This window comes from Molothrus aeneus, chromosome 1 (assembly GCF_037042795.1).
Source record: "Molothrus aeneus isolate 106 chromosome 1, BPBGC_Maene_1.0, whole genome shotgun sequence".
Taxonomy (NCBI): domain Eukaryota; kingdom Metazoa; phylum Chordata; class Aves; order Passeriformes; family Icteridae; genus Molothrus; species Molothrus aeneus.
In genome coordinates, this window is record NC_089646.1 from 59266393 (window position 1) to 59278507 (window position 12115).

The 12115-nt window shown below is 38.8% G+C and overlaps 1 protein-coding gene across 2 annotated transcripts in view; it reads right to left on the reverse strand.

Annotated features, from left to right (window-relative positions):
• The window catches only part of CTDP1 (CTD phosphatase subunit 1), a 101008-nt gene that overhangs the window by 57502 nt on the left and 31391 nt on the right, over positions 1 to 12115 (reverse strand). Inside the window, exons 9-10 of one of the 2 annotated variants that reach the window (XM_066557833.1) lie at positions 5812 to 5953; positions 3317 to 3547 (exon numbers count right to left, since the gene is read on the reverse strand). In XM_066557833.1, coding sequence (XP_066413930.1) covers positions 3317 to 3547; positions 5812 to 5953 — 373 coding nt within the window. The remainder of the gene's footprint in view (positions 1 to 3316; positions 3548 to 5811; positions 5954 to 12115) is intronic. The other variant, XM_066557841.1, reaches the window with a different exon arrangement.

The window sequence follows — 12115 nt, forward strand, 5'->3', positions numbered from 1 at the left end:
TTAGGGTAAAAGCTAAAATACCATTATCATCACAGAAGTGTTAAAATATTTAAATTTCAGTCACATGTTCAATTTGGCACTTCATATTTTTGCTATCACAATAACATTGATAACATTAAGTAGGAAAAATAGTAATTATTTTTATAATAATGTACATATAAAATCAGACAAAAATGTTGTAAGTGAAAGTAAATTATACAAATCTTCTACTATGGCTTAAGCCACCAACATCTGCTTGACACACCTCTTCAAACCAAGCATTCAGTGCATTTTAGCATTATTTTAAACCAGGGTACCACTTTTAACTTCTCACATGTAAATGACACCCATATTTTAAGCCTTGCCTCATCTACTAGTGTTGCCTTGCCTCATATTACTAGTGTTCACTAAAATGTAACTTGCAGTATAACTTTTTCTTTATTCTAGTCCAAGCTGCCATTAGCTTTTACATTACTTTGAACAACACTACATTACATGTCTCATGATCCATTACAACTTTAGTGTTTACTGCGGTGTTTGCAGAATACTGTTTCTGTATGAAAATGCAAATCGTTGAGATACATAAGGCATGTCAAAGTTCTGACATGTAGATTATTTTTAGAGAGGAATCCTTCCTCTTCTCAGACAAAGAAGAGCTAGTGGCCACCAGCAGCCCCTGAGCAGCATTGCATTCCCTTTCCTTCTAGTACAACTGCGAACTTTTTTCACTCTTCCGCACGGGCTGCAACAGCCATGATAAAGAAGCAGGTGCTCAAGCCTCAGAGCTGAGCACAATGGCAAGACCTGTTGCTTGAAATGTTAACTACCTTAACTGAACCACCTGTAACTCACTGGTGACAGTTTCGCTGCAAATTGCATGTATAAATTTCAACTAATTGTATCCAATTTAAATTATGTTTCAAGTTGAATCCCAGAAAGAAACTAAAAATGTTGAAACCCAAGACAGCGAGAACTGAAACTGATCTTATGAAATGGTATTCAGATAACTTGAAGCCCTTTGCAATAATCTGCCCTGCAAGGAAGAGGCTCTCTCCTAAGCACAAGGAGGTCTATTCTTAGTCTAAGACACCAAGAACCATTGCTATGCCATGTGCAGCTACCACGTCCCCAAGGGCTTCCACTCACAGCAGTGCAATTCTGTTTCCCACTACCTGAAATTCAGAATCAGATGAAGATTTGAGAAACTATCAAAGAAAATTATTGGAGGCTTTGACTACACCCACCCACAACAGGAGCAGTTGGGAGTGCCAACAACTTTAGCTCTTTTTAAAAATCAATGGCTTAGTTACAAATATTTCCCTCTTTCTGTAGAATGTGAACAAGGGAGCACATTAGTCCGTCAGGACAAAAAAAATATAGTCCTCTACCAATAAATTGCTGCGCTAATGTAGTTTTTTCTTAAGACAAGTATTATACCCAATTTTAAAGCAGATGTGAAGCTTTTCTAAAAAGCTATCACTGACGTATGCATGAAGATAAAGCTCACAGTACTGCCTCAGCTCTTCCTCAGTCAGACACAGCAGAGCTGCTTCTATTCAGCTTTTTGTTACTTCTTCATAGCCTTCCAGCTCTGTCTGCACTGTGGTATTTACACAGCCTTTCTTTTCTCCTACACTTTGCCAAAACACTCCTCAGGATCTGAAGAAGAATAGATAGAACTGCCCTGAGGAACAGAGATGTATACCAATTAAGAGATTAGGGTTTACAGGTCACCAACTTCACCACTACAACAAAATCAACGGGAAATGTGAATGAAAATAATTTTTCTTAGTATAGACCTTATGCTTATCCCTTTTCTTACAGCTGCTTAGTTGTGGTGTAAAAGTTGCAGCACAGAGTAATTGGATTCACAGTCAGATTAAAACATCTCAATTCTGAGCACTGACAGTCACAAAAACCCCCCACTGAACTGAAATAGAAGACAGGAATAGAAAGGACAGACTCACTCTGCCTGCAAAACCTGTCAGAAGCCCTAAGAAACTCAACTAAGAGGACACCTAAAATATATTTCTTCCTTTTCAGTATGATACACAAGTGAAGAAGCACCTCAGCCTTATGGAAAATAGGCTTAGGTGTGGACAAACTCTTCATCACGTTGTTGACAAAGGTAGGGAAACCATTAAAACCTATTCTTTTGAAAGCATTTGATGATGTATTATGTATTAACCTAGCCCATCATAGTGAAGCACCTTACAAGTGTCATGACAATTACATACAGGTAAAACCTTCCCAGCTCTATTTCTAGAAGAATTCCTTTCAACAATAGCTGACCAAAAAACCAAAAAACTTTTTATAGCTCCTCTCTGGATACATGCTGTGTCAATTACTTAAAGATTCTAATGCTCATTTACCATGTCACAGTAAACAAAAACATACTTTGACAGACACAGTTAAAAAGGAACTGAAAACAGCACATCTTCACAAACAAGAGAGACTCAAAAAACCTGTGTTGAAAACAAGAGGAAAGCTGAATTAAGAAAAAGCCTACAAACAGCTAACAGAAAAAGACTACAAAAAGATAACACTTTACAAAGAAAAGCTTTGCCTTTAATTGGATACATCTTTACTAGTGGAATGAACAAGCCTTGCTGAGCTTGTTAGAATTCCAGAAAGTCAGATCTTTCATTTAGATAATTGGGGATAAATTCTAGATATTTCACACATCCTTAAGAGACAAGGGGTGGTTTTGCATCTTAACACAAATTTTGACAAAATTCAGATTGATACTAGCCTCCGTGCTTCAAAAAGCAGACTGCCTCTTCCTCCTCCACAATTAGAGTCTTGACTTAGTGGTCTAATGATTAGTAATGAGCACTCAGCCATATGGCCTTATTTCACAATGCTCAGTCAGTTACATACCTCTTCCATTGCTTCTGATACTCCTCAAAAACAAAGTTAATGATCCATTTGAAGGAATTAGGTGAAAAGAAAAAATTTATAAACAAGAATGAAATGCTATCAGGTATATTTTATTAATGAAAAAACAATCCAGTATTCCAAGACCCTTTAAGAAACATCAAGCTGCCTCACTTCAGCAATCAGTTACTGTAACATTATTTAGACTACACAAACTACACACTGAATTTATTTGGTTTGAGGTTTCCAGTTCCACTTCAGTGAGGCACAGAAAGCATCTGGAATTGTAGCATTCTGACTTCAGCTGATTATTTCCTTTTGCTTACTTTCTTGGCTTTTTAGAAAGCAAACAAAGTAAAGCAAAAATATCAATTTAATCAAATGAAAGGATAATGAGAGTAAGATTTACTACAGAATCTAAAAATGTAGACAATGTGACTGTTAGCTATGCTTTAGGTACCTGAAGGATGAGTGTTCACCGTGGACTGGCAAAGTGATGGGAGGAGCTGGAGATTGGATGTACACTGACTGCCCAGATGTCTGTGTGCCTTTCCTGATCAGCTTTCCAGTGTTAGGATCATAAATTCGAACTTCAGGACCAGGTTGAGACTTTGGATGGATGGGCGTTGGGTGAAACAATGCAGTCTGAAATGTGCTGGGTGAATCTGGAAACGTGGCAGGGCTATTTTCTCTGTTAGATGGAGTTCAGAAAAAAAATTGCATTAGAAATTTAAATGAGCTATCTAACCAGAACATAAAAAACGAGGATTCTCTTTTCTTCTAAAGCAGAAGAGGGAAATGGTTTGGAAAATCTCTAAAGAAACATTTCTTCTCCTCCACCTCATTGAAGTCCCACTGAATTTAAAACAGAAAACTGCACATACAAGATAATGCCATGTTTAAATTACTAAAATATTAATGAGTATGCCTTAGAAATTGTCTAAACACAAAGTTACTAAAATTATTTCCAGGTAGTAACAACAGCACAATTAGCAAAGCATGATAATCAGCATATATGTAACAAAGAGAACAGCAGACTATTGTATCAATCTTTCTATTTGGTCTCCAAATTTGCTCTGAGAGAAAATAAACACGTAATATTAACTTGCAAGTCAACCTAACTAACTTTTAAAAATACTAAACTGCCTATGATCACCCTGCTGCATTTTAAAAACATAACTTCAGAAGTGTCAGCAGAAACATTCAGAGACCAGTCTGCAGGAATCACCATGCTATCCAATTGTGATGAAGTACCACCAAAAAAAAAAGCAAGCAAATTGAATAATTAAAAAAAATCATCAACTAAAACAGCATGTTATGCTCCATGAAAGCAATGCTATGTTAAAAAGATTCAATTAATTTGTAACAAATACTAGAAGTGACACAAAACTGGAGTTTTTACCAGATGCTTCTATGGATGTTTCTGAAGTAGTCTTGTAGCAATAACACAGTAAACCAATTCCAAGTTTACCTATTCTTTTCTTGCTATCTTAAGTTCATTTTACATGCAATTGTTTTCTCAGGCTTCTCCCCTCCCCTAGTTTCTATGTGCTTTGGACCTGTAATCACTATTTCAAGCAGCTTCATTAAAGAGAAAATCTTTTCCAAAGCAGTTGCACATATTGGGTTAAAGTAAAGGTATTTGCATTAAGATAGATATCTTACTGACTGAAGCTTGTGTGGGGGTAAGTATGAAGTTAAAAGGTATTGTATTTGAAAATACAGAAGTAGGAAAAATTATGTTTCAGTAAAATGGAAGAGTAATTTAATAGAGGGAAGAAGACTAACATTCATCTAGACATCAAAAAAAAACCATTCACAAGTGACTATCCAGGTTTCTACTGCAAACATAGCAGTGTCAAATTAAGCATCTCGTGCAAACATTCCAAAGTTTGATTTAAAACTATCAGATACTACTTTTTAAATACTAAGTATCCTAGTCAAACCATAAGCAGGCTACATATTTTTTCACAACTTATAGGGATCCTGTGTCTCAACCTAGTGCTGCATTTGATAAATGCCCTAACTTCCACACGTTTTTTCTTTTGGTGTCTCCAAAGCCTAACACACCCATGTTCTGCCCTCATCAGGGCATCTTGTAAGTAGAAAGTAAATCCCTAGCATAGTCAATCACACCAGTATCAGTTTAATACAGAAATCCCATTATGCTGTGCTCTTTCCTGTCTAAACATGGAAAGGAAGATCCTCTGATATGCTTGCAGGATGTGGGTCTATCCAAACAGATAAGTCAAGAAGCAGAAGCTGGCTTGACAGTACCTTGTCATGAGTTACTTTAGCCATGCTACTTTCATGCAGGGGACTCTTATTGTCTAACTTCCTCTTTATTAATAATGTTTTTTGCTCCATCTTCTATTTACTGTCACCCCATAGTGCACTAATTATTTTTTACCTTTTCTCTTTCAGCACTTTCTTATCATCCCAAAATCGCCTCTCACTAGTTCCTTTCTTCCAGTTTTTGCTCCTGTCTTCACACCTTCTAATTTTTCTTAGAATTTTCTATAGTATTTTCCCGTTTCTCTCTTTCCCATCACTACCAAATTTCACCAAAAATGCCATACTTTACTAGTTCCTCATGTAGTCAAAGTATGTACGTTTTTTGGCAGCATAAATGATCCCGTGCTTTGGTGGCACTCTCTCCATAACCCTCCATCGGCTTATGGATGAACTGAAAAGGGCAACTTCTCCAAATTAAAAGAACTAACAACAGTAACTGCTAAAGAAAGTAATGTTACCACAAGTTCTCTCCTGACTGTGCTAGTTACTGAACTGCCTCCTGATCCCTCAGTCTTCAGTTTTAAACAGAAGAGAAATGGACAAAAACAGGGAGGTCTTCCATAAAATCCATAAGCATCTGAACTTGTCAGAAACCAATTTATTAAGAAATCAGAATAACCTGTTTTCATGGCCCCTATTCCCTGACGGAATAGTACTTACCTGTGTGTTTTGATGTAGTCATCCTTTAAGGGAAAGAGCTGTTCCTCAACCTTGTCCCAGCGCTCCAGGCAGCTCCACAGCCAATCAGGGTTTACAACATGGAGATCCTTGCAGTCCTGAGCTTGCCGTACTTTCTCTGTGCCTATTACAGAGTCAAACACAACATAACAGTGTTCCCAGAAACACAGAAGATAAACCAGTGTAGAGTTAAAACTAAAAACATTTTGTCATCGATTGTACAGAAAAGAAAAAGCACCACTCCTCCCCAGTCCAACAAAACAATCACAGCTAATAAAAGTGAGAATCAGAGTAAGATGCAGTACCTCAGACTCAAGCTGGATGAAGGTAACTTTCTGAAGAACTGGCACCATGGAAGTAGCCCGCTAAGATTTATACAGAAAATCTCTGCATCTTCTCTGCATGTTAGCCCAACAAACAACACAAGTGCACTTTTGTATAACATCTCCTTCACTTGTATTTATTTGTTAGCAGTCCAAGAAGAAGCAGTTTTTCAATGCTGTTGAATCCTGACTAACTTTTTTACACATGGCCCTCTGTTCATACAGTACACTACCTTTTGGCTGTCACCCAACCAACCTCTATCTACCAGAGATGGAGGCAAAGCAGATAGAATTCCTTTGTGCTGAAACAGGAGCAAAGAATGTGAAGCTAAACACCGCATGCAGTCCAGGTGAGACCATCATGCAGTCCAGGTTGAAACCATCAACAGTGCAGCTTGCAAGTAACAGGTGATCTCAAATTGTACTCTCTGGCGATGCCAAAACAAGAGAGAAACTAAGTGAAGTTGTTATAAATCTGCCAAAAAGCACCAAAATCAGCACTGTGGTTTAATGCCAGCCACTTGTTGACTCCTCCAACCACAATAGTGGGATGGGGAGGAGAATCAGGGAAAAAACACTAGGGAGGCTAACAACAGCTAATGAAACAAAATAAAATATAATAATACTAATAATATGAGCCCTTGTCTGTTTTCACACACGCGAGAACAATGAAGCAATGAAGCCTCCAGAAAAGAAAATTAAAATCAAGCTTCAGAACAATTCTGACAAGCAAGCAAGAACAGTAAATTAATTTGATGTTTTCATCACAGTTCCCTGGAGTTTCATCTTCATGATTGTAATTTAACAATATGATTTTACTTGTTTCAATTTAGATGAAAATCTTGAAGTACCCATGCTTCTTCACATAATTTGACGATGAGACAAAGTAGCTAATCTCAAATATTTCATACCCTTTGTACAACCTCAATTGCAATCCACTGGGATAGACAGATGAACTGAAATGCACTTGAGGATTGACCTAACTAGTTGGTTAGACAGCTCAGTTTAAGACATCTGTAAGATTAAACAACTAAACAGAAAGGGCAGGAGATAATTGTCCTTTATGAAACTCCTGAAAGCCTCTGTTTCCCTACCTTTTGTACCCCAAACCCAATGGAATACAGGAGTAGAGCTACATTTTTCTCTAGATACACATACTTTTTTTCTTGGATTTAGACTAGCAGAAAACAGTGTTGTGTGCACAAATATATTTCTTATTTTTCAGGTGTAAATGCAACCATTGCACAGTTCAGGATGTAAGAGCTGTACATATAAAGCTTTACTCCACACCACTATACATGAAAAAAAACAGTTAACTTAAGAACCCAAGATAAACACAAACACAAAAAAAGTACTTCAAGCCACAGTCCTGTCCAAACCTCTAATGATTTGGACGTCATATTTTAATTTTTGCCACGTAATAAAAATAAAACCACTGTCCGACAAAGATTCAGTGAAAACAATTTTAGAACTGCAACTGTGTTAAATCCAGCACACTTCTGCAGTTCAAGAGGTTTTAACTGGCTAAAACATAAAACTCTAATAAGGGAGGTCCATGTACTCCCTGAAATCATACATGCCCTGATTTAAGAAATCCGTTTTCCAATTAATTATGAGTTACAAAAGCAGCTGAGGAGGAATTTCATGCAATAGTTGCTGGAAATGAGCCAGTTTACAGTGCCAGAAGTAGCTTTGACTGGAGATATTAATATTTAATTAACCTCAATAGGAATTTTAGAAATACCTGCAGTTAGAAATAGTTATGTATAAGCCTGTATTTAATTTATACACAGGGTATATTTCAGAAGAAATTAAGCAAAGGTTCTGAGAGACAAGCAGTTTAGGAGAGCTGGGAGAAAAAGGATGGAAGAAGTTTAAGGCTTAGCTTGGACATTGCTTTTTTTGAGAATAAAGGAGAAAAGGAATGAAAACATCAGAAAAATAAATCAGCAAGAAGACAGCTGTTATAAACAGGATGCTAAAATCAGGTTCATAAGCATAAGTTTCAGAGCAAAAAAAAGCAACAAGAGCAAGAAGTCTGGTAGAAGTTTAGCTATCTGTGCCTGTTATTAAATACTGAATCAGATATCAGACACAGCTGGCAAAACTGCCCTGCACATAACAGCTCTGGAGCTGACTGAATACCACATGCAGTAGCAGTGGTTTCACTAGTAAGCCCACAACAGTTAACCAGAGCTAGTGATGCTGTTGGATAATGGGACTATGCTGCTCCTTCTGGACTTGACTGGGGGAAACATGGACAAAACTGTAAAATTACACCTTCACCTCATGTTAAATCTGTGAACTTACATGAGGAGATGGCTTTCTCCAACTGTTTTTCAAACTTATGTTTCTGCACTGATATCAGGAGTTTAATCTTGCTACTACTTCCTCCCCACCCCCACATTCTGCATTCACACATATCTGATTGTTTCATACTGGATGTATGCTGAGGAGCCATGCAAATTCTTCTAGTCGACAGGATTCTGACAGAAAACTTAAACACGAAAGCCAAAACAGCACAATTTTGTATCAAGTTGCTACTGGAACTAGATGGTTTTTAAGGTCCCTAACAACCTACATGTTCTAGGATTCTGTGAAAGCTGGTGACACAGACTTGTGTGTAACCAAACCCACCTCCCAAGAGTCAAAAGTCTTACCTTTCTCACCTCCACAACATCACGGCTTTCTGCCTCCTCCCCATTTCTAAAGTGCAGTGGCCTATGGCACACGCCAGCATACTGAAAACTGCACAAGGGAATACAAATGTGTCCTCTTGGGGAGGGCTTCCAATTTCTAGCTTTAAACAACATTTAGTTGTGGTGGTTTGACAGGAAATGTGTTTTTTGGGATGCTGTGTTTTTGGCCAATGGATATTCAGACTTTAATATTGGCATTTAACCTGGCCATTGGGACATGGACACGCCTCTGAGAACACGGGGTTAAAAGCAGGGCTCTCCCCTGGGAGGCTCTCTTGGGTTTCCGGTGGGAAAGAGTTCAGGTCTCTGCCCCGGCCCAGCTGCTGGCTGGACAGGGGGAGGGGAAAAGCCATGTGGCCGAGAGAAGTAAGCCTGAGCCCGGGAGTAGAAGGGTGGAAGAGAGAAAGAGAGAGACCAGGAGCCATCAGGCAGCCCCCCCTGAGAGACACAGAGAGAGAGAGAAAGAGCTGCTGCCTGAGACTGTAACCTTGAAGCTTGATAAAAATGGGCCTGCGCCGGCAGCACGGCTGGGACGGAGAAGGGGGGAGGTTCAGCCGGCCGCTTGTAGGAGCTTTTAACCCCTTTTTGGAGAATGAGAACTTTACAGATCATTGACCTCTCCTGGAAGATAGAGTGGAAGATGAGGAAGGAAATGGGCCAGTGTGAGAGAGGTCTGGGCGAGTGAGAGATAGTGGAAGAATAGAGAAGAACCCTAGTGGGAAGAGATGATGGAGTGGCTTTTGCTGGACTCTTTTTGTACAGCCATGGACAGAACCATGTTCCTTGTGATACAGAGACTGCATTCTAGGGGGAGGCAATGGCCACAGAACCAAGAGGGTTCAGTGTTGGTGCCCCTCGGCCCCAGAGGGTGAAAAAATATGGGGGGGACAGGTGTCCCAAAGGAGAGATTGTGGGGACAGGTGTCCCAAAAGAGAGACTGTGCCTTTTTTAGATTGAGACAGAGCATCCTTAAAAGACAACCCTAGAAGCAGCTCTGGTCCGTGTTCAGTGGTGAGAGCACTAGACATGAAAAAGAAGAAGTCACAACGGCAGATGTACTCCGGGCGGTGCCACGAGTGACACAGAAACACACGAAGCTTCGACTGTGTTTCCAGGGGAAGCCCATAGCACAAGAAGGACTCCTCTCCTCTTGATGAACTGAAGATTGATTGTCTAAAAAGTAGTGCTGGACCGAAAGTTGGTGATTTGAAGAACCAAATGTATTGTGTTAAAAATTTGGTGGGGGGAGGAAGAAATGCACTTGTGAAATTTTCATTTTCCCTGTGTGTGTGTTCCTTTTTATCTGTAGTTGTAGAGTAGTTAATAAAGTTCTGGTTCTTTTTCCCTAAGTAAGAGCCTGCTTTGCTTATTCCTAGTCACATCTCACAGCAGCTACCAAAGAGAAAGTATCTTCATAGAGGCACTGGCATTGTGCCAGTGTCAAACCATGACATTAGTGAAATACCAAATTTAACTAGGAGAATAAATAGCACTGTGGTAATATGTTTGCTGTCTCCTCTCCCTTTCCCCAGTGTAACTTCTCCTTTTTGAATTACACTTATTAAGACAAAACAGCAAAAAGATTTAATCCATCCAAGCAACAGTACTTCTGATGCAGCTAAAAATATCTGAATTACCCCTCTGAGCTGAAAATCACTTAGAGAAAAACTGATCTTTCAGACTACTTTTTTTGAATTATTGTCATCTAATCACCTTCCCCTACTTCAAAATCTAAAATTGTTCCAAAAAGTTAAAAAGGCACAGAAGGTTTTCCACATGAAGCAGCTGGGGGCCAAATTGATCACATCTACTCTCTGATGAATACAGTCTGAAGCAGATAGTATTGGAAAATGTTATTTTCAAAGCTGGGGAAGGTGCTCATCAATTCTACTTCTGAATTTGTTGAAAACATTGCTCAGCCTCTGAGCAATTGTGGCCTCTGATTCAATCTCACCCATGCAGAACTCAGTGTGAGTGCTCAAGGTTGTGTCAGGACTAACCAAAGCACACAATAGGGAGAGATCACCAGCAGCACTTGCAGAACTTTCTCCTGATTCCAACACACCAAAATCAACATATCCTTATGCCAGTTTGCAACCAGGCTGCCAGACACTGCTCGGAAAATCTGGATCGCTAAAAGTTTATTTATTTCTCTTCAGATAATTTTTATATATAGATCTTGATTTATAATCAAATCCTCTTCTGCAAGAACACTGACCTAAAACAAGTGTCAGATGTGCTGTTCTGAAGCAATGCCTAAAGTTCACGTTTAAACTCTGCACTGTAAAACCAACAGGCTAACCTGGTCAGTGGCCAAATTTAGAGCAGTGCTTAACCCAATTTTTTTTAAAAGACATGGCCCCTGAACATATTTCTCAGGAAAAATTGCTGTTGACACATCACAGGAGTAGGAAATGGCAAGGACTCAAATATATTTTGAAAAATAAAAAAAAAAAAATTCAGTGCCTAAACTGATGTATTTCCATTCCTACCAGACTACAATAATTTTTGAGAGCTCTGAACAGCTCTATCTGCTCTACCAGCAAAAACTCAATACAAGAATCAACTACAGTGTCTTTCATCTGTTCAGGAAGGAACATAACAAGGTTTATGAAATAGTGTGATAACTGCTTAGCCAAGTGTGTACACAGCTATAAAAAACTCATCCTACAGTGCAGTTTACTGATACTTAAAGCAAACAGCAGATGTTTCAAAAACTGAAGCAAGATCTATGGAGCCCATAGATAAGTGGAAAGGACTAGGCTGGCCTTTTGTCAGTCACTCAGATTTATGAAAGCTGATGATGCAAAGATCCTGTATTTCACAGTAATTCAGGCAGTAATTTTTTCCCTATATAATGAAAGAAGACCTAATGTTTTTCAGGAACAAGGATTTATTTAATTTCAGATTTCAGAGTACCTATGTCTACAGGGAAACAAAGGGCCTATCTGCAGAGAAAGAGACTAGTATATATACAGAGTAAAAAATTTAAATTATTTACCCTAATAGGCTGGGAAGAATGCTGTAAAAATAGCCTAAAATGTTTTTCAGTAGCTGTTCATTTCAGTGCACCAAGCTCTGGTGCAGGGGAAACCCCATCACTTCAAGACCTAAGGGGTAACTGTTTCACATTGACTTCTTCCCTTTTACGTCCTCTGCCAAATTCTTCTTTTGCCTTCAAAATGAGAAAGCTAATAGTATTTATTTCCAAACACTGCTGCAGATTAGGTATGTGCCTTCTCTATATCTCAGCTAGTAAAAAGT